Source organism: Anomaloglossus baeobatrachus, chromosome 1 (genome assembly GCF_048569485.1).
Source record: "Anomaloglossus baeobatrachus isolate aAnoBae1 chromosome 1, aAnoBae1.hap1, whole genome shotgun sequence".
Lineage (NCBI taxonomy): Eukaryota > Metazoa > Chordata > Amphibia > Anura > Aromobatidae > Anomaloglossus > Anomaloglossus baeobatrachus.
The window spans coordinates 434,895,842-434,919,394 of NC_134353.1; the positions used below are offsets into that span (position 1 = coordinate 434,895,842).

The 23,553-nt window shown below is 48.4% G+C and overlaps 1 protein-coding gene across 2 annotated transcripts in view; it reads left to right on the top strand.

Moving 5' to 3' along the window:
• The window catches only part of CACNA1S (calcium voltage-gated channel subunit alpha1 S), a 2,360,423-nt gene that overhangs the window by 1,604,164 nt on the left and 732,706 nt on the right, over positions 1-23,553 (top strand). For both annotated transcript variants that reach the window (XM_075352638.1, XM_075352639.1), the window contains exon 29: positions 976-1,059. In XM_075352638.1, coding sequence (XP_075208753.1) covers positions 976-1,059 — 84 coding nt within the window. The remainder of the gene's footprint in view (positions 1-975; positions 1,060-23,553) is intronic.

A 23,553-nucleotide genomic window follows, 5' to 3' on the forward strand; every position in this document is an offset into this window, starting at 1 on the left:
GCTGTCACCTTTCTAAGGGGAGGGTGTGTGTGTGTGCATGGGACTACCTGGGACGACCTGACTAGTCCAGGGCGTCACATATACACTCTCACCCTTTCACAGGCGGACAGACATTTACTGGTATTTTCTATTAATGTGGGAGTGATGTCAGGAGAAGATGTGTATATTTGCATCATCAGCATAGAGATGATATCCAAAACCAAATCTGCTGATTGTTTGTCCAATAGGGGTGGTGAAACAAGAGGATGGGGCCTAGGACTGAGCTTTGAGGAAAATAGCTGTTAGTAGGTCATTAGAGATTTAAGTAAGAGCAGTTTCAGAAGAGTGTAAACAGCTTTGCAATGTATTAATATAATATGACAATGCTCAGTCTGGACAGGAGAGGGAGAAGATGGGAGCTAAATATGACTATTGTTCATAAGCTGCTGAGTATTGATGGCATGTAGATTTCTTTATGCGAGATAAGTTAGGGTGTCCTGTACTACGAGAAAGTTCATCACAATAACAGACTTGAATGGGAGCGTGCCTTCCAATATACATTGCCAATTGAAGCATGCCGTGATTTTTTTCTCATGCCAAATCAGCATGAGAAAAAAGTGTTGATCGGCACTACCCTATCGTATAACATTGGTCCAAGGGCTATCTAATAAAACACTGCTCGTGTGAGCGAGCCCCAAGCGATCGGGATCTGCTTTTGTGATTTGTTGGCAATCTTGCTTCTAGTTAGCCCAAGAAGCTGTAACTTAAAGAGATGCATTGAATGTGAAGCAGCAGAATACTAGTCAGGAGCGGTCCATAACTGCTGTGAGCCAGCACTGGGTAGAATAGGCAGATAGTTAGAAACTACCTGCCTGTTAGTATTTAGGCACATAGAAAAAAAAATCCCTGATAATCCCTTCAATCTAAAGCTTGATTACATTTGAATGAAATTAAACACAAGTCACAAGCCTGTTTTAACCTTCCTTTTTCTTTTAGGGATACTTCGGGGACCCCTGGAACGTCTTTGATTTCTTAATTGTCATAGGCAGTGTAATTGATGTAATCCTGAGTGAGATTGATGTAAGTATCATCATCGACTACTGGCGACAGCTGATCCAGTTTAGTATATCATAGGAGCCCACTACTTCCAGATTTAATATGCATTGCAGAAAAGAGGATACTGTTTCATTATTTATTGCTGTTTTATTAATGAACCATTGACCCTCCAACAAAACCAGCTGCATGATTTGTAAATGCCAATACAGTGGGATAGCTCGTTGTCAATAATTGCTGACAACTTGTGTCCCTGGTATCTTTCCAGTGTAAAACATAATTGTATATAAAGTACATCCGAACTGGAAGTGTTGTAAGTGTTGCATTCCAATATTAGTAGGTAAGGCCTTCAGAACGAAATATGCCTAAAACGATTACTATTGCAATACTTGTTTGTTTTCCTTTAGATGATGAATGTTAATATTTTTGGTTTCATTCTTTCTTCTGCATGTTTCAGAACATGAAAAGAGATCTTCAGGAAAGGAAACTTGTGGCCCCCATTTGTGCACATGTCCTTGGTAGCCACACACACAGCTTCCATATTGCCTAAGCTTATTCCTTTTTCTTTTCCCCCAGCATTCTGTTACTACATAGCTTTATCTGTTAAGTGTTGCTGTGTTTTTCTATTCACAGACTGTCCTTGCTCCCAGTGGTGGTCTGTTCTGTCTCAGTGGTGGTTGCAAGCCCAGTTTTGTAAATATCAGCTACATGCGCTTGCTGTGCAAACAGGCCATATCTGTGTTTGTCCTTTTTGTCAACATTTACCACTGTCAAGCTCAAATAAGCTCTGGAAAAAGTCAAATTGTCAATTTTTTTTCTTTATCTAAAGCCCGCTTTAGGGGTGCTTCACACATAGCGACAGCGACAACGACGTCGCTGTTACGTCACCATTTTCTGTGACGTAACAGCGACCTGGTAAGTCGCTGGTATGATCGCTGCTTAGCTGTCAAACACAGCGACGCAGCAGCGATCATAACATCGCTACATGTGCAGAGAGCAGGGAGCCGCGCACACTGCATAGCGCTGGCTCCTTGCTCTCCTAGCTACAGTACACATCGGGTTAATTAACCCGATGTGTACTGCAGCTACATGTGCAGAGAGCAGGGAGCCGCGCACACTGCTTAGCGCTGGCTCCTTGCTCTCCTAGCTACAGTACACATCAGGTTAATTAACCCGATGTGTACTGCAGCTACATGTGCAGAGAGCCGGAGCCGGCAGCACAGGCAGCGTCAGAGCTGCGGAGGCTGGTAACTAAGGTAAATATCGGGTAACCACCTTGGTTACCCGATGTTTACCCTGGTTACAGTTTACCACAGCTGCCAGATGCCGGCTCCTGCTCCCTGCTCGCTTCATTTCGTCGCTCTCTCGCTGTCACACACAGCGATCTGTGTGTCACAGCGGGAGAGCGCCTTTGAAGAAAACTAACCAGGGCTGTGTGCAACGAGCAGCGATCTCGCAGCAGGGGCCAAATCGCTGCTCAGTGTCACACACAGCGAGATCGCTAATGAGGTCACTGTTGCGTCACCAAAACCGTGCCGTAGCAGCGATTTCGGTAGCGATCTCGCTATGTGTGAAGCACCCCTTACACGCTGCAATGTATCTTACAATGAACACCAATAATCAGAAAATAACCAGTGCCACACCGACAGAATTATATATGACAATAATAATTGTCACAAGGTTATAGCAAGTGTGGGGGTATGTTGGACCATAGAGACCATTCGGATTTATAATATATATCACCAAAAAAGAACAAAAACCGAACAAGGGGTCATGAAAAAATTATCTTTATTAATATTCATTAAAAGAAGCATAATAAATAAATATCTCATGCAATATTAAAAAACACGACTGTTGACTAGAAAAAAAGGGGGTCACGGAGTAACCTGCATATAAATATCAATATAAATATCAATATGTAAATTAATATAAGGATGAGAGTGAAGTACAAGGGTGAATCACAAAGTACACATCAGTAAATCGCAATATAAACTCATGTATTAAGAAAAAAGGAGAAACTGTGGTCAGAGGTCATGCCACAGCATAATGTTTAGCTGATATCAGCAGAGAAAACCAGAGTGAATCACCCAGAGCAATTCACCCAAACATCCAAAATGCAGGTATAAACTAAGGAAAAACTGCTCAGAATAGCAACAACCAGTGGGCAATTTGTCCAAGGAAATGTAAATATAAATATAAAAGTGTCAGAATCGACACCAAAGGAACACACATAATAGTAAAGTGTTTACCTAACGGGTTGTAGAGCACACAATGTGTCGGCGGGGTCACGTCGTGACGCACATCCGGCATCGTAAGGTACATTGCAGTGTGTGACAGGTACATGCGATTGCAATTGAACGATAATACGTTCATCGCACGCACATCGTTCATTTCTCTAGAATTGAATGTCAGATTGTTCATCATACCCGGGGTAGCACACATCGCAGTGTGTGACACCCCGAGAACGATGAACAGATCTTACCTGCGTCCTGCGGCTCCCGGCCAGCAATGAGGCAGGAAGAAGGTGGGTGGGATGTTTACGTCCTGCTCAGCTCCGCCCCTCCGCTTCTATTGGCCGGCTGCCGCGTGACGTTGCTGTGACGCCGAACGTCCCTCCCACTCCAGGAAGTGGACGTTCACCGCCCACATTGAGGTCATATGGACGGGTAAGTACGTGTGACGGGGGTTAATCGTTTGTGCGGCACATTCAACAAATTGAACGTGTCGCACATACGATGGGGGCGGTTACGATCGCATATGATATCGTATGCTGGATCGTAAGGTGTAAAGCAGGCTTTACTTTCTCACTCTTAATTTACCATGCTTTATTCACCTATTGTAGATTAGTGAATGCACTTAAGCCACTGACTCACTACATATACACAGTAGCTGCATGGAGTGTACATACTGAAGGTAGTAAAATGGTGAAAGATGTTAGAAAAGCCACTAAGTACTAATCAACAGTAAACACAATATTATATGCCATGTCCACACATAACAAAACTGGTGTATACAGTATACCCAGTGGCTAATATCTTTCAATAAAATATTCTTCTTTCTCTAATATTATTTTAAAACCAATATGGTTTACACAATATGGTGCCTTGTGAAACTATTCACCACTCTTGGCTTTCTACCTATTTTGTTACGTCACTCACAACCCGTGTTTAATTATTTTTGTATTCCGATTTGGGTGTGATGCATCAGCACTAAATACTGTAAGTTGGGGGCATGAAGTGAGAAAAATATAGGCAAAAATTAAATTTATGGGATAAAATTAATTAAAATTGTCCTGTTCATATATATTCAACCTTTTACTATGAAGACCCTACTGTATTAATTTCTGGTGCAAGCAATTATCCTCATAAGTCACATACTTAGTGAAAGGACGTCCACCTGTGTGCAATCTAAGTGTTACGTGGTCTGTAGGTATGAGCGAATGTATGAGCCACTATTTGGTATCAGACGGCTAATAGGGTATCCGAGGTATTCGCTATCCGACGGCTAATGTGGTATTCGCTCCGTTACTTTCATTTTCGTTTCTGGACTTCCTGGCGCTTTTTTCCAGCCAATGAACACATCTTACGTTGCTTGCCCTCACAGTAACGCCGCAGCCATCTTTGTTGTGGTGTTACTGTGATTGGCTTGGCCGCACAGCGTCATAGGGGCTATATAAGGCAGCCGCCATTTTGTGTGCACGCATTCATTCTGGAGCTGCCGGTGTAGTGAGACTGTACTGTGTGCGGTACAGCGTTTTTCCAGCCAACTAATACTAGTCCTTCTAAGGGCTGAAGCTATTTAGCATTAGCTGTTAGCGATTGTGTAAATCCTAAAAACAGGTATAGGGACAGTGCAGTTTGTTCTATGAGATAGTGTTCCTGCTGCAGAATCCAAAATAGTCCTTTTAAGGGCTGAAGACAGTGTCCACTGTTCTACCAGCTGTGTAAATCATAGAACTGCTGCAAAAAAAAAAATCCTCTTCTTAGGGCTGCATATGGTCTGTTCCTGCAGTGTGTGACATAGGGACAGCTAGGGACAGCTTACTCACAGGCAGGGAGAGATTAAGGCTATGTGCGCATGTGGCGCCCCAGGACCTGGTCGCCACAACAGCATTGCCCTCCCAAAGGGTTAATGCTGAGCCTGGAGGTAATTGGGAGATCTATTGGCCAGTAAGTGTAACACCAACCGCAGTTCTCCCTCCGGCCAGCAGGGGGAGCTCTGAACCTGGAACTTCAGGGAGCATTCCTTAAGTCTGGCTGGAAGGAGGAAGTGGGGGTTAGTCTGGAGACAGGAGTGAAAGAGTGCAGACGCAGAGTAGTGCTGCCTTGTGAAACTGGGGCCTAGAGCTTGGATAGCTTGGCCCAGGGAAGCAAGGGGAGCAGAGAGGCACAGCAGAGACTCGGACATCGGAATCTGTAGTTGCCAGGGCATAAAATCCATCCCTGGTAGCTGAATCCGGAGGGCAGGAGAGCTGCAAGCCCCCTGTCCCAGAAGCAATCTGAAGGTACAGCTGCATTCCAAGGGCCTGGTGTGGGCTCCAGCAGAGAAGCACCAGAGAGGGCCTGCGCAGTCTACCACACAGAAAAGGGGACGAACAACAAGTCCCAGCAGCAAGAGGGCAATTGCAAACCCAAAGTGCAGTGTCCTAAAACAGCAGAGAAAGATTAAGGAGTAGGCCTCATACTCAACTGGCCAAAGATCACCCCAGGCACTTCCAGGCCGGCCGGACCACCTTTACCATCTGTGACGGTCTCCCAGGACTAAGTTTCTGCCGAGTAAAAGAGGAGAAGGTAAAGAGACTACTGTTTGTGCCTGTTTCTTTCATTGCTTGTCGGCCCTGCACCGTGTTAGTCACACAGCACCATAGACTTCCACAAGCACCAACTGTGCCCCGGGCATTGCTCCACCTGTGGGGAGCAGTACTACCATAGCTGCTATATCATCATCCCGGAGGCCTCACACAGCAGCGGCGGCTTAATAGCCGCATACCACAGGTGGCGTCACGAACACAACCATTAACAAGCAAGCCACATATTCTACTGACACCCACCAGGGCCACGGAGCCGGGCCCAGCCACCACTGACTACCACCGGACTAGTCCGGCCCGGCACCGGGTGTCCCATAGCCCTGGGGTGGGCGAGTCAACTTTGGCGTCACGAACAGGATTTCGTGCCCGGTCACACCGGGTACTGTGCGCCTGAAGAATTGCGCTTAAAAGACTGTGTTACTGCGTGTTTCATTGTTTGAAAACTGCCGCCGCCATTAGCCTCGCTGAGCGCAGAAAGAAGGGGGGCGTGCCTGACAAAGAGCGCGAAGGGAGCGCACCATCAGAGCAGAGCGCTGTTAACCCCGCGCGACCCAGAGGAAAATTTGAAAAGTGAACGGAGCCTGGTAAGGTTCACTAAGGGGGAGGAAGATGTCCGACTCCGAGGGAGAGCAGGTGGCTGCCATCGCCCAAGGCGCCGCAGCACCGGCCGAAGTAGTCCCAGTCGCCGTCGCCCCAGCCCCCACTGTAGCGCCGGTAATGCCGATCACAATGCCGTACATCCCGGGAGCAGAATGGCTGCCGCAGTACTCCGGGGAGTCCCATACCTTGAGTGACTTCAGAGAAAGCCTGCACAGCTTGTTCCGGGTGTATCCTCTGACTGAGAGCCAGAAGGTGGGCATATTAATGGGACAGCTAGCCGGCGCAGCCCAGCGTGAAGCGAAGTCCTGGCCTGATACAGATAAAGGGACAGCAGCCCAGATACTGGCCAAGCTAAAGAGTACTTTTGACACCCGCACCGCAGCAGAGATAAAGATGAGATTCTTTGGGTGCAAGCAGCGGGCCACAGACAGCATAAGGGACTATGCCTTAAACTTGCAGGAGGCCCTGAAAGCAGTTAAACAGGTGGATCCAGAGAGTGTACGTGAAGAAGACAAACTCCTAACTGAGCAGTTCATAGAGGGGCTCCTGTCAGATGCCCACAGGACCCAGCTGCGTATCCTGGTCCTGCAGAACCCTGCTCTGGACTTTGCCAAGTTTAAGGACCAGGCCATCAGGGTACTGAGAGAATCTACACCGAATGACCCAGTACCCCTCCGGCCTCTTGCTATCACGTACCCCGGGGTGGTGCCTGCAACACGAGCCACTGCAGGGGCTGAGGCGCAGTCCCTGGATAAGGATCCCACTGCAGAGCTCAGACAGCAGTTCCAGGAGCTGACCAAGACTGTGGCTGCCCTTGCCAAGACCGTGCAGTCTCTACAAATGACCCCCTCGCCTGCAAAAATCGAGTTGGCCTCCAGCCCAGAGGACGTCCCATGGATGCGACAGAGGAGGATTCCGCCGACCCGAGGCAGAGACACAGACCGGTATGATTCAACAGGACAACCGATCTGCCGCCACTGCAACCAGGCGGGCCACATTGCACGACGCTGTCCTTTAAACGGGCTGAGCCTGGGGCCAGGAGCCAACCCCCAGGTGTAAGGAAGCCCGGCTCAAACCCCAGCCGCAGCAAGTACGTGGGAGGACGACCGGTCCTTCCCATTGTGCTGGATGGGATCCCTTTGAATGCCCTCCTGGATACGGGGTCCCAGGTAACAACCATCCCCCACAAACTGTACAAAAGATATTGGGCTGATTCAGACATTGACCATGGCCCAGATGATGATTTAACAATTGTGGCCAGTAATGGTCAGCCCTTACCTCAAATTGGGTACAAAGAAGTAACCATTAAAGTGGGGCGGGTGGAATTGCCATGTCAGGGGATGATAATTGTAGATATTGATCGCAAAGAATCTGACCCACTGCTAACCATTGGTACAAATGTGATAGAAAATTGTATTGCCGAAGTGATAATTTTGTTGCAACAGGCGTCTGAAACTGCCAGCTCCGGGCAGCAGCGTGTCCTACAGAGGGAGATCAGAGCCCTGATGAGGAGGCAGCAGGTAGAGCTAGCCGGAGGAGAAATTGGCAGTGTGAGGGTAAGTGACCCCCTCCCCATTGTAATACCCCCAAGAAGTGAAATGTTGATATGGTGTCGGGCAGCAATAGGCCTCAAGGGTCAGGATTACCATGCCTTGGTAGAACCGGTGTATTCAGACAGTAGGCCTGGAGTCCTGATAGCCAGAGGGGTAGCGGACGTCCGCAAGGGGAGAGTGCCCGTCCGTGTCTTGAATTGTGGGGAGGAGGAGGCCAAATTGCCCCGGTACGCCACTGTAGCAAAACTGTACACTGTCAGCAACAATACCATTAAAGCAGTGGAACCCTTGATCCCGTCCGACCAGGCGGAAGACAATGGCTCCAAGGGGCAGCCGGAAGACTGGTGCCAAAAGTTACATGTAGGCACCGACTCCACCCCCTCGCACCAAAAGCATGGGGTTTACCGGGTGGTACAGGAGTACGAGCGGGTCTTCAGCAAACACCCCCTAGATTTTGGGCAGGTGAAAGGGGTTAAACATCAAATCCCCACGGGTGATCATCATCCCATTAAAGAGAGATACCGCCCTGTACCCCCCGCACAGTATCAGTGTGCCAAGGAAATGTTACGGGAAATGAAGGAGGCTGGGGTTATCAGAGATAGTTGTAGCCCCTGGGCAGCTCCACTAGTGCTCGTAAAGAAAAAAGATGGTACGATGAGAATGTGTGTAGATTACAGGCAAATTAACCGCATTACACATAAAGATGCTTATCCACTGCCCAGAATAGAGGAGTCACTAACAGCCTTAAAGTCAGCTAACTATTTCTCCACCTTGGATCTCACCAGTGGGTATTGGCAGGTTCCCGTGGCAGAGGCGGACAAGGAGAAGACTGCATTCACGAAACCAATGAGCCTCTGTGAGTTCAATTGTATGCCATTCGGGCTCTGCAACGCCCCAGGGACATTCCAAAGGTTGATGGAGTGCTGCTTGGGCCACCACAACTTTGAAACCGTGCTGTTGTACCTGGATGACGTCATAGTCTACTCCAAGACTTATGAGGACCACCTGAAGCACTTAGCAGAAGTGTTTGAGTCCTTGTCGAAATATGGCCTGAAGATCAAGCCGTCCAAATGTCACCTCTTGAAGCCAAAGGTACAGTACCTGGGTCATGTGGTCAGCGCAGAAGGTGTGGCACCTGATCCGGAGAAAGTCACTGTAATCAAGGACTGGCCAAGACCCACCACAGTGAAGGAGGTGCGGCAGTTCCTTGGACTGGTGGGCTACTACCGAAGGTTCATTGATGGTTTCACCAAGATAGCAGCGCCCCTTCAAGATCTCCTGGTGGGCCAGCCAAAGCAGGCTAAGAAGCAGAGCCCTCCATTTGAATGGAGCAGCCAACTGGAAACATCCTTTGTCCGGCTGAAAGGGGCTCTCACGGGAGAAGAAATTCTGGCCTACCCTGACTACAGCCAACCGTTTGTACTGTATACAGACGCCAGCAACGTGGGCCTGGGAGCAGTTCTGTCCCAGGTACAGGGAGGCAGAGAGAGGGTGATAGCGTACGCCAGTAGGAAGCTTCGGCCCACAGAAAGGAATCCAGAAAACTACAGTTCCTTCAAGCTGGAGTTCCTCGCTATTGTTTGGGCAGTGACTGAACGCTTCAAGCACTATCTGGCATCGGCCAAGTTCACCATCTTCACGGACAACAATCCGTTGACACACCTGGCAACAGCCAAGTTAGGTGCGATGGAACAGCGATGGATGGCCCGGCTGTCTAACTTTGACTTTACCATCAAGTATCGGGCTGGCAAGAAGAATAACAATGCTGATGCGCTGTCCAGAATGCCTCACTTACCCGAGTCTGGAGAAGACATGGATGAACTCGAAGAGATAGAGTTACCGGCTTTCCATCACCAAGGTGTTTCCCAGTGTGAGCATGCGGTGGGAGTGAAGCGCTCAAGCCAGCACGAGGTCTCGGTCAACCCATTACTCCACCATAATTGGGAAGAAACACAGAACGGTGACCCGGCCGTGCGATTGGTCAAAGAGAAGCTAGCGCAAGCTGAGACCCATCTTGGCCCAGACGCTCCAGAGGAAGCCCAGCAGCTGTGGAAGGAGAGGGGACGACTGTTCACCTACCAAGGCAAGCTCTGCAAGAGATATGTCAACTGGCGAACAAATGAACTTGTCTGGCAGATAGTGGTTCCGCAGAGGGATGCTCCAATGGTCCTAGCAGCGTATCATGATAACGCAGGACACTTCGGGTGGAAGAAGTTGGAGGCCCTACTCCGTGATCGGTTCTATTGGGTGCACATGAGAAAGATGATCGAGAAGTGGTGCCGAGACTGTGGCCCGTGTAACCTGAGGCGGAAGGATGATGCCAGCCAAAGGTCTCCCCTACAGCCAATTGTCACGAAGCAGCCCCTGGAGTTGGTGGCCCTGGACCACGTGAAGTTAACACCAAGCCGGTCAGGCTATGTGTACGCCCTCACCATTGTGGACCATTACTCTCGTTTCCTGGTAGTAGTGCCTGTGAAGGACCAGACAGCCAGGACAGCAGCTAGAGCGTTCCAGGCATCCTTTTGTCGACCTCACGGCTATCCGGAAAGGGTACTGACTGATCAGGGTCCTGCATTCGAGGCTGAAGTGTTCCAAGAGTTCTGTAACATGTACGGTTGTAAGAAAATCCGAACCACACCGTACCACCCCCAAACCAATGGACTGTGCGAGAAAATGAACCATGTGGTTATTGATATGCTGAAGACCCTACCGCTGGAGGAAAGGAACCAATGGCCAGAAAAGTTGCCCGATCTGGTAGACCTGTACAACCATATCCCAGTGAATTCGACCAACTGCAGCCCCGCTTACCTGATGCGAGCCAGACCTGGCAAGTTGCCTGTAGACTTTGAGATGGGGACTGTGTCGCCCGAGGCGGTTCAAGAAATAGAGGATTGGGATACAGAACGGCAGCAGCGGTACCGTAAGGTCCAGGAGTGCGTAGAGAGGAGCCTGTCTCAAGCAAGAACGAGACAAGAGCAGCATTACAATCAAACCGCCCCAGCAACTCCCTTAGCACCTGGAGAACAAGTCCTCAAGAAGAAGCGGAGGACGCATAAATTGGATGATCAGTGGGAAAACGAGCCCTACACCATTATCCCCTCCAACTTTGACAATAGTAAGGTATGCCTCATAAGCAAGGATGAAGGCAAGACCTATCAAGCAATTTCTCGAGACCGCCTGAAAGCGTGTCCTGAACGGTGCAGAATCCAAAGAGAAATGGAAGGAGTACAAGGAAGTCCCCAAAGTCAAGAGAAAGAAGGGGAGATGATTCAAACCATCCTTGGAAAATTCCCCAAAACTTGGACCCGAATAAACAATGCCATAGTGGTACCAGTTTTGACGTTTCCGCAGTTGGTCGAGCCAGAAACAGAAAAGGTTCCGGATCCACCTAAAGAACCGTCCGCTCCAGCACGAGATGACACGCCAGCAGTGGAACAGGAGGATCAACCCCCTGTCAGTGGTGAACCTGTCATACCCTTGGCGACTCTTAGATCACAAAGGCAACCATCACGCTTACCTATTGGGGTTAGGCCCACCTGTAGTGCTGAGATAGAAGACACACCACGTAGTCAGGGGCAAACACCAGAGCTACGTAGGTCCCAGCGCAGCACTCGGGGACAACCCCCTCTAAGGTATAGAGAGTCAACTGTATAAGGGAAAGAGTACTTATTAGAATGTAAATAGTTATGCAAAATGTCTGTCATGTTGTGTACAAAATGTTTTCTTTTTCTTTGATTGCGAAAATGGACAATTGGGCCACTGGACTATGGGTGGCCAACACCTAAATTGTTCATAGTTAGCACCAGTGTGCTCAACACCCCTGAAGAAAAACCCGTCCGGCGTGCATAGAGTGGGGTCATCAATGCTCTGACGCACGCCCAGAGCCTACGTTGGGGGTTTGAACGCGGCGGGTCCCCCATGGAGCAGTGTAATGGACACCCGGCAGGGAGCCACACTGGACTCTTATAGTAATGTTTAAGGTTGTAACGTTAAAGTAATGCGCCTCCCTCCAGCCGGGCAGGACTAGTCCGGGGGTAGTCAACGGTGGCGGGGCCTGACTCCGTGACCCTGGCGGGAGTCAATTAATATTGTGGCTTCAGTGGGGGTGATTAAAGTTTATATTCGTGACGCCACCTGTGGTTTGCGGCTATTAAGCCGCCGCTGCTGTATGAGGCCTCCGGGGCTGGTGGAATGGCAGCTTGGATGGTCCTGTTCCCCACAGGTGGAGCGGTGCCCAGTGGCAACTGTTGGTGCTTGTAAGTGTCGATGTAGTGATGGAAGTCTATGCAGTGGTGATATAGTGCAGGCGAAATAACAGAGATAACACCAGGGGGTACAGTTTCAAGTTGTTTACTCACAATTCCTGGTTTATGGCGCACTGTGCCTTTGGACGGCTGGAACCCCCTGTCAGGGACCTCCGCTGATCTCGGATAGTTCTAGGAATAAAAGCCGGTGCACCCCTCTATAGCTGGGTCCCAGGGTCTTCACCAGGAAGCGTCACTTTCTCTGCTGTTTCTCTTCTCACTTCTACTCCTCTCAGCTCTCCTCACTCAATCTGACTCCTCTGCCTCCCTCAGACGTCTGACTCCTTTCAGCTCCAAACTCTCACTGACTAAACTTGACATTCCTTGTTCTACTCTACTCTCGGTTCGCTCCTCCCACCCACCCAGTTGCTAAGCTTTACCCTATGGGAGCAGGGATGGGTCTTACGGCCCCCCAGCATGCAGCCTGGGGGGGTTGCTGCCACTGTCCCTGGTCCCTGTGTGTGCCTGAGGCCGGCTTCTCACTTGAGAGTTTCTCGCAGTAGAGCAATGTGAGAAAATCTCGCATTGGAATCGGACACATGTTAGTGAATGATTCAGCTCTCATCTGCAATTTTTTTCTTAGTCCAAATCGGAATGAGAAAAAAATCGCAGCATGCTGCTTTTTTGCGAGTTTCTACTGCGAGTCTCTCCAATGCAAGTCTATGGGAGCGTGTAAAAAATCGGATGTCACGGGACGGCACTCACACCATCCTAGTGACATCCGATTTTCTAAATACATTTCTCACATGTTTCCTAAAACACTGGAAACGAGTGATGTATCACAATGTCTGTCAATCTCTATTCTTTGTCAGTCGGTCTCTCCCTTTTGGTCTCTATTATCTCTCTGTCGATCAGTCTGTCGGTCGGTCACTATCTCTGTCCCTCACTCTCTGTCCATGTCGGTCTATCCCTCTCCCCCCCTCTCTCATACTCACCGATCCCCGATCACCAGCGCGGCACTGCACGGCGTTCACAGTGCTCCAGCAGCTTCTCCTCTTTTGAAAAAACCGGCCGCTCATTATTCAATCTCGTATTCCCTGCTTTACTAGCCCACCGGCACCTATGATTGGTTGCAGTCAGACACGCCCCCACGCTGAGTGACAGCTGTCTCACTGCAACCAATCACAGCAGCCGGTGGGCGTGTCTATGTTGTGCAGTAAAATAAATAAATAAATTATTTAAAAAAACGGCATACGGTCCCCCAAATTTTAATACCAGCCAGATAAAGCCATATGGCTGAAGGCTGGTATTCTCAGGATGGGGAGCTCCACGTTATGGGGAGCCCCCCAGCCTAACAATATCAGCCAGCAGCTGCCCAGAATTGCCGCATACATTAGATGCGACTGTTCTGGGACTGTACCCGGCTCTTCCCGATTTTCCCTGGTGCGTTGGCAATCGGGGTAATAAGGAATTAATGTCAGCCCATAGCTGCCACTAAATCCTAGATTAATCATTGCAGATGTCTATGAGACACCCCCAATGATTAACCTGTAAATTAAAGTTAATAAACACACACAGTGAAAAAATCCTTTATTTGAAATAATAAACAATAACAAAGACCCTCGTTCACCACTTTATTAAGTCCCCAAAAAACACATCCATGTCCGACGTAATCCACGAAGGTCCCGCGTCGCTTCCAGCTCTGCTACATGAAGGTGACAGTAGCGGCAGAAGACACCGCCGCTCCTGTCACCTCCACGCAGCAACTGAGGTGAGTAGCGTGATCAGCTGATGTCAGTCAGGTTACTCGCGGCCACCGCTGGATCCTCCAACAGTGACAGCAAGTCGCCCGAGTGACAGCGATGAAGTCACAGGTGAGTTGCGGTCACTGGGGGAGGATCCACCTAGCCGCGGGTAACCTGAGTGACGGCAGCACTAATCGCGCTGCTCACTGCAGTCACTCAGGGGATTAACGGTCACCAGTGAGTCCTTCACGGGTGACTGCTAATCAGGACGTGACACAGACAGAGCCGCATCATGACAATGAAGTCGGGTGAAGTTCACCCGAGTTCATTCTGATCGTACGGCTCTGTCTGTGTCTGCTGTCATCTGCCATTCAGCTCTGCTACATGGCTGTCTGTGGCTGCTGTCAGCGGCCATGTAGCAGAGCTGAATAGCAGATGACAGCTGCTGAGAAAAAAAAGGATCACACACGGATCACACACGCATTGCACACGCACTGCAATCATGAGAAAAATCTCAGGATCGCAGTGCAGTTGCATTGCACTCTGACCTAACATGAACTAAAATCAGCCGAGTTTTTTTCTGCCAACTCAGACCGATTTTACACGCATAGATGTGTTTCCAGCCTAACAATGGGTGTAGTGCAGATTTGCTTGTGGAACGGCGTTTACCTCCTTCCTTACCCAGGATGGGACATCACACTGCTGGCTGGGCTGCAATGTTCCTGTGGCGACAGAAGCCTCAGGGGCAGCACAGATGTTTATCGCTCCTGTCGCTTCAGCGATATTAAGGAAATGAACGACGTGACAACGAGCAACGATTTTTGACGATTTTGTGCTCATTGATCGTCGCTCATTTGCGTTACATGCTACGATGTCGCTACCGGCGCCGGATGTGCGTCACAACAACCGTGACCCCGACGATATATCAATACCGATGTCACAACGTGTAAAGTACCCATTAGTGTTACCCAATTTTTATTAATACTTGGTGTCAGGGTCAGTAATTGTGCCTCAAGGCCAGTACCTTCCTACCAGCCACCTAGCATATTTTGGGGGGCTTCATTTCTTACAGCACCTACATAGTGGTTTTCTGCAACTAACACACAGTCTCAGTGTTAGCCAATTTTTATTAATACTTGGTGTCAGGGTCAGCAATTGTGCCTCAAGGCCAGTACCTTCCTACAAGCCACCTAGCATATTTTGGGGGGCTTCATATCTTACAGCACCTACATAGTGGCTTTCTGCAACTAACACACAGTCTTAGGGGTACTTTACACGTTGCGACACCGCTAGCATCGGCTAGCGATGTCGAGCGCGATAGTACCCGCCCTCGTCGCACATGCGATATCTGGTGATCGCTGCCGTAGCGAACATTATCGCTACGGCAGCTTCACACGCACATACCTTGTCGGCAACATCGCGGTGACCGCCAAACAATCCCTCCTTCAAGGGGGAGGTGCGTTCGGCGTCACCGTGATGTCACCGCGACGTCACTAAGCGGCCGACCAATAGAAGCGGAGGGGGCGGAGATGAGCGGGACATAACATCCCGCCCACCTCCTGCCTTCTGCATTTGTCAGTGGGTGCAGGTAAGGAGATGTTTGTTGTTCTTGCGACTTCACACACAGCGATGTGTGGTGCTGCAGGAACGGCAAACAACATTGTATCTGCAGCTGGGGTGACATTATGAAAATGACCAACGTGACACAGATCAGCGATTTTTGACTGTTTTGCACTCGTTCATCGTCGCTCCTAGGATTTACACATTGCGATGTCGCTACCGGCGACGGATGTGCGTCACAACAACCGTGACCCCGACGATATATCATTACCAATGTCGCAACGTGTCAAGTACCCCTTAGTGTAACCCAATTTTTATTAATACTTGGTGTCAGGATCAGTAATTGTGCCTCAAGGCTAGTACCTTCCTACCAGCCACCTAGCATATTTTGGGGGGCCTTCATATCTTACAGCACCTACATAGTGGCATTCTGCAACTAACACACAGTCTCCGTGTTAGACAATTTTTAATAATACTTGGCGTCAGGGTCAGTAATTGTGCCTCAAGGCCAGTACCTTCCTACCAGCCACCTAGCATATTTTAGGGGGCTTCATATCTTACAGCACCTACATAGTGGCTTTCTGCAACTAACACACAGTCTGTGTTACCCAATTTTTATTAATACTTGGTGTCAGGGTCAGTAATTGTGCCTCAAGGCCAGTACCTTACTACCAGCCACCTAGCATATTTTGGGGGGCTTCATATCTTACAGCACCTACATAGTGGCTTTCTGCAACTAACACACAGTCTCAGTCTTAGCCAATTTTTATTAATACTTGGTGTCAGGGTCAGTAATTGTGCTTCAAGGCCACTACCTTCCTACAAGCCACCTAGTATAGTTTGGGGGGCTTCATATCTTACAGCACCGACATAGTGGCTTTCTGCAACTAACACACAGTCTCAGTGTTACCCAATTTTTATTCAAGATAAGGCAGAAAAGGGGTTAATGCTGCGCATCAGCCAAATGAAGATGTATAATGTTGATGAAGATGAGTATTCTTTTATTTCATAGGTCTACGCGTTTCAAGGTGACAACCTCTTCCTCAGGACCAATGCATCAACAACTGTGACTTGTTGTTGATGCATTGGTCCTGAGGAAGAGGTTGTCACCTTGAAACGCGTAGACCTATGAAATAAAAGAATACTCATCTTCATCAACATTATACAGTCAGGGCCAGAAATATTTGGACAGTGACACAAGTTTTGTTATTTTAGCTGTTTACAAAAACATGTTCAGAAATACAATTATATATATAATATGGGCTGAAAGTGCACACTCCCAGCTGCAATATGAGAGTTTTCACATCCAAATCGGAGAAAGGGTTTAGGAATCATAGCTCTGTAATGCATAGCCTCCTCTTTTTCAAGGGACCAAAAGTAATTGGACAAGGGACTCTAAGGGCTGCAATTAACTCTGAAGGCGTCTCCCTCGTTAACCTGTAATCAATGAAGTAGTTAAAAGTTCTGGGGTTGATTACAGGTGTGTGGTTTTGCATTTGGAAGCTGTTGCTGTGACCAGACAACATGCGGTCTAAGGAACTCTCAATTGAGGTGAAGCAGAACATCCTGAGGCTGAAAAAAAAAGAAAAAATCCATCAGAGAGATAGCAGACATGCTTGGAGTAGCAAAATCAACAGTCGGGTACATTCTGAGAAAAAAGGACTTGACTGGTGAGCTTGGGAACTCAAAAAGGCCTGGGCGTCCATGGATGACAACAGTGGTGAATGATCACCGCATACTTTCTTTGGTGAAGAAGAACCCGTTCACAACATCAACTGAAGTCCAGAACACTCTCAGTGAAGTAGGTGTATCTGTCCCTAAGTCAACAGTAAAGAGAAGACTCCATGAAAGTAAATACAAAGGGTCACATCTAGATGCAAACCATTCATCAATTCCAAAAATAGACAGGCCAGAGTTAAATTTGCTGAAAAACACCTCATGAAGCCAGCTCAGTTCTGGAAAAGTATTCTATGGACAGATGAGACAAAGATCAACCTGTACCAGAATGATGGGAAGAAAAAAGTTTTGAGAAGAAAGGGAACGGCACATGATCCAAGGCACACCACATCCTCTGTAAAACATGGTGGAGGCAACGTGATGGCATGGGCATGCATGGCTTTCAATGGCACTGGGTCACTTGTGTTTATTGATGACATAACAGCAGACAAGAGTAGCCGGATGAATTCTGAAGTGTACCGGGATATACTTTCAGCCCAGATTCAGCCAAATGCCGCAAAGTTGATCGGACGGTGCTTCATAGTACAGATGGACAATGACCCCAAGCATACAGCCAAAGCTACCCAGGAGTTCATGAGTGCAAAAAAGTGGAACATTCTGCAATGGCCAAGTCAATCACCAGATCTTAACCCAATTGAGCATGCATTTCACTTGCTCAAATCCAGACTTAAGACGGAAAGACCCACAAACAAGCAAGACCTGAAGGCTGCGGCTGTAAAGGCCTGGCAAAGCATTAAGAAGGAGGAAACCCAGTGTTTGGTGATGTCCATGGGTTCCAGACTTAAGGCAGTGATTGCCTCCAAAGGATTCGCAACAAAATATTGAAAATAAAAATATTTTGTTTGGGTTTGGTTTATTTGTCCAATTACTTTTGACCTCCTAAAATGTGGAGTGTTTGTAAAGAAATGTGTACAATTCCTACAATTTCTATCAGATATTTTTGTTCAAACCTTCAAATTAAACGTTACAATCTGCACTTGAATTCTGTTGCAGAGGTTTCATTTCAAATCCAATGTGGTGGCATGCAGAGCCCAACTCGCGAAAATTGTGTCACTGTCCAAATATTTCTGGACCTAACTGTACGTCTTCATTTGGCTGATGCGCAGCATTAACCCCTTTTCTGCCTTATCTTGTATGCTCATCCACGTGGGGCTGCAGCAGACGCCATTATCTCATGCGCACTAGTGGTTGTGACTGTCACAACTGATCCAGGTGAGTGTATATTTTCCAGGTATACCCCACTGATCACTTTGGTGTTACACTATCAGCGCTCCTTATTTTCAGATCTATACCCAATTTTTATTAATACTTGGTGTGACGACATGGACATTCTGTGCATAGCATGGGTTAACTTTCTTAAAATTCAGCCAGACATGAAGACAGTTTGTTTATAGATGGGGGATAATCCCTCATTGTTCTACAAGACTTTTGGGAGTTTAGTATTGAAGTTTTTGTTGACTCATGTAATTGTTTTGGCCACTGAAGGCCAGACACCCATTGTATTACGATGTGTTTGCCGGATGCGATTTAACGTAGCTGTCTCTCTCTCATCTCTGCCATTGACCATTATTACTGGGATATTCTGTATATGGCTTGAAATCTAGCCAATAAGAGCCCAGTCTTATCCACCAATCGTGAAGACCCCAATGGTCTGAATGGAGAGCTCAGGGGTATAAGAAGGAGGACTGTCCATTGCCCAGGTAGACTCTTACTACATGCTACCAATCTAGGATCTGCGGATCCAATTGGCAAGCCCTAGCTGAACCTGGATTATAACACTACATGGATGTTACGTCACCACCAGAGTCCGCTCCAGTGACTTCTGGTCCGATCGCCAGGCGACGCCGTGTTCCTGCCGTGGATGGTGCTGGTGATGGGAGAGGAGTCGATGCCAGCGGCACCGGTGGGCGCAGGCTCCGATCATCCACTGGGCTGGGTTATCTTGGGATCTGCAGTACCACTGGCTTAATGTGGGTGCCGTGTGTCTTCCAGCTGAAGTTGCCAGCGTTCAGCTACAGCCAATGGGAAGACACCACACCCTTCTTAGTTCCCCTCTGCCAGAGATAGTTCTGATTTCCTGGCTCCTGATCCGCCCTATTCTGTTTTGTGATTCCTGTGTGCTGACTTCTGCATGTTTTCTGACTACCCTTCTGCCTGCTTTTTTGTACCTCGCTGCCCGATCCGGATTTGACCTCTGCTACGTTTTCTGATTACGACCCTGCCTGACGACTACTCTCATCGGACTGCAGCCTTCTACAGGTAGTGATCTCCAGGGCCCTGTGTAATTCCAAATACCTGTATAGGGGTTAAAGGGTTTCAGGGTTCTGGGGGTCCTGCTTGGTGAGTGGCTTCCCTCTAGCCTGTCCATTACATCCCATCTGAGTCTGTTGATCCAGGCAGGCGTTACAATGGACTTCAGCATCGAATGCAAGGATTCAGCTTTGATATCAAGGACTACCTAAGGATGGAATCCAGCTTGGGACCATTTTTACTGGGATATTCTGTATACGGTTTGAAATCTAGCCAATAAGAGCCCAGTCTTATCCACCAATCGTGAAGACCCCAATGGTCTGAATGGAGAGCTCAGGGGTATAAAAAGGAGGACTGTCCATTGCCCAGGTAGACTCTTGCTACATGCTACCAATCTAGGATCTGCGGATCCGATTGTCAAGCCATAGCTGAACCTGGATTATAACACTAAATGGACTTCAGCATCGAAAGCAAGGATCGGCTTTGATATCAAGGACTACCTAAGGAAGGAATCCAGCTTGGGACAATCCAGTCATCTGACTACAGACTTTGCAGACCTCAGCCAGCTTCCTAAATCTGGCGTTATTCCATTTTCGGTGGGTGCCCACCGAAAGCGGGGTGCTGCTGGTTCAGAGTAAGTAGCCATAGAAGCTCTGAGGCGAGGCACGGACATTCTAAATCCGTGGTGAGCCAGCGGAAGGGTGAGAAACTGTTGCCTGTTACATTTGTGTGTTTTGCTGGTTATGTGCTATGTGCCGTTAATTGTTTGGGGATCCAATAAAGTCTTAATATTGTGATTCCCTCACCCTGTGTTGTCTGAGTAATGTTCTGCCCATGGTTAAGGCAGCCGGGCGTTCAGTTGGAATGAGCCCTGGGTCATGCTGTCTTTCTAAAGGCGGCCAGACCAGTGGACGAGAACACCCACTGACCCCCGTGTCCCCACAATTGGTGGCAGCAGTGGGATACTACTCAGCCTGGTTTATCTAGGGGAGCTGCAGAGGACTGGTGTTCTCGGACACCATCCAGGGCTCAACAACCAGGGAGGCACATAAGCATACCCAGCAGGCCATAGGGGAGGCATTCAGGTTTCGGACGCTGCCATGTCCAACCCCACCAGCTCAGCTATAGGACAAGGACCGGAGAGGAGTTACGACCGCAGCAGTAAATAGATGCTACAGGTTCTGTGCCAGAGGCGAAAGATTGACTACAGGAACGCTGACACTCGGTCGGACTTCATCCGGAAATTAGTCCGTTGGGATGTCTAGAATGATGCAGAGGATGATGAGGATCCCGCCGATATTGACCCAGATGATTTTAACTATGTGCCACATCATGGATCTAGTGACAATCGGGAATCAACTTGGTCCCAAATGGCCCGAGCCACAGAGTTGTTGGCTGCATTGGGACCTAAATCCTCAAGAGAAGATAGGGCTTGTGTTCTGGAATTTGTTTATGGGGTTCCAGCTGCTGTACTGCTAACACCAGCCGCTCGAGAAAGATTGCCCCGCAACTCAGCAGAAGCTGCACCAAAACAAAGGTCTACAAACAGGGCCTGTGACTTGCCCAATCTACGGCGCTGTTATACATGTGGGCACCTTGGACATATAGATAAAGATTGTCTCCAAAACTGAGGCCCCATGCTTGGAGCCAATCTGCCAGCTCAGCCGGTCAAGGTATGTGACAGACAGAGCCAGGGACTACGAGACACTGGTTCCTCCATTACCCTGGTAAGCCCAATTTTTGTTTCTCCAGAAGACTATTTACCAGATTCCCAATTATCCATCTCTCTGGCTGAGGGCCAGCACACCGGCATGTGTGCAGTTAGACCTAAGGACCGACCAGGGAGAGGTCGAGGTGAAGCTTATGGACAGCGTCCCCACACCAGTTATTTTGGGAAATGACCAGGGAGAGGTTGATGTAAGACTTGTGGACAGCCTCCCCATACCTGGTATTTTGGGGACTAACCAGGAAGCGATCAATGTGGGACTTGTGAACAGCCTCCCCACACCTGGTATTTTGGGGACCAACCAGGAAGTGATCGATGTGGGACTTGTGAACAGCCTGCCCACACCTGTTATTTTGGGGTCTGACCATAAAGAGGTCCATATGGAGCTTATGAACAGCCTCCCCACACCTGTTGTTTCGGGGACTAACCAGGAGGAAGTTGATGTAGGGTTCATGGATGGTCTCCCCACTTCTGTTATTTCGGGGACTAACCAGTAGGAAATTGAAGTGGGGTGCATGGATGGCCCCACCAAGCCTGTTGGTTGGATACCACCCAGAGGGAAATGAAAGTGGAGCTTGTGGATTACCTGCTCACACCAGTTATTTTGGAGTATGACCTAGGACAAGGACTTTCCAGCCAGTTTGTAGCAGCCATCACCCACTTCCAAGCCAAGCAGGACCATGATGTGGATCTTTCTAACATCTTTTACAAGGATTATTCACATTCCCAGTCTCCATCATCCACCTCTGAGCCAACAACCATGAGTAAGCCTTACCAGACTGTGGCTATTGACTGGGGGAAGATTGATAGTAAGAAATGTATGCAAGCCCAACTCATGGACCCCACGTTAGTGCTTGTCCGCAATATGGCTGCTCAACATGGGAGAGGTAATCAGGGGGAGGTGTATAGATGCGAGCCTTTGTTGCTGGCCTCACCATTAAAAAGGACAATTGCGTCAAGAGGAGAATGATGATCGGAAGCCTATCATGTCTTGCCAATATTAAGAAGGGGGAGGAATGTGATGACATGGATACTCTGTGCCTAGCATGGGTTAACTTTTTTTAAAATTCAGCCTGACATGAAGACAGTTTGTTTATAGATGGGAAGAAATCCCTTATTGTTCTACAAGACTCTTGGGAGTTTAGTATTTAAGTTTTTGTTGACTCATTTAATTGTTTTGGCCACTGAAAGCCAGACACCCATTGTATTACAATGTGTTTGCTGGATGCGATTTAACTTAGCTGTCTCTCCCTCATGTCTGCCATTGACCATTTTTACTGGGATATTCTGTATACGGCTTGAAATCTAGCCAATAAGAGCCCAGTCTTATCCACCAATCGTGAAGACCCCAATGGTCTGAATGGAGAGCTTAGGGGTATAAAAAGGAGGACTGTCCATTGCCCAGGTAGACTCTTGCTACATGCTACCAATCTAGGATCTGCAGATCCGATTGGTAAGCCATAGCTGAACCTGGATTATAACACTACATGGACTTCGGCATCGAATGCAAGGATCGGCTTTGATATCAAGGACTACCTAAGGAAGGAATCCAGCTTGCTTCCTAAATCTGGCGTTATTCCATTCTCGGTGGGTGCCCGCCGAAAGCGGGGTGCTGCTGGTTTGGAGTAAGTAGCCCTGGAAGCTCTGAGGCACGGACATTCTAAATCCGTGGTGAGCCAGCGGAAGGGTGAGAAACTGTTGCCTGTTACATTTGTGTGTTTTGCTGGTTATGTGCTATGTGCCGTTAATTGTTTGGGGATCCAATAAAGTCTTAATATTGTGATTCCCTCCCTCCCCCCATTCACCTTTTGTGTCTCCCCTATTTCCTCATAGACTGTAAGCTTACGAGCAGGGCCCTCACTCCTCCTGGTATCTTAATTTTGTTATTTTGTATTGTCTCATATTGTCTGTACATGTCCCCTCTTAATTGTAAAGCGCTGCGGAATATGTTGGCGCTATAGAAATAAAACTTATTATTATTCCCTCACCCTGTGTTGTCTGAGTAGCGTTCCGCCCACGGTTAAGGAGGCCGGGCGTTCAGTTGGGATGAGCCCTGGGTCATGCTGTCTTTCTAAAGGTGGCCAGGCCAGCGGACGAGAGCACCCAATGCCCACCTGTCTCCACACTTGGTGTCAGGGTCAGTAATTGTGCCTCAAGGCCAGTACCTTCATAGCAACAACCTTGTATAGTTTTGGGGGCTTCATATCTTCCAGAACCTAGATAGTGGCTTGCTGCAACTTAACACACAGTCTTAAGGAGGCTTTACACGCAACGACATCGCTAACGAGATGTCGTTGGG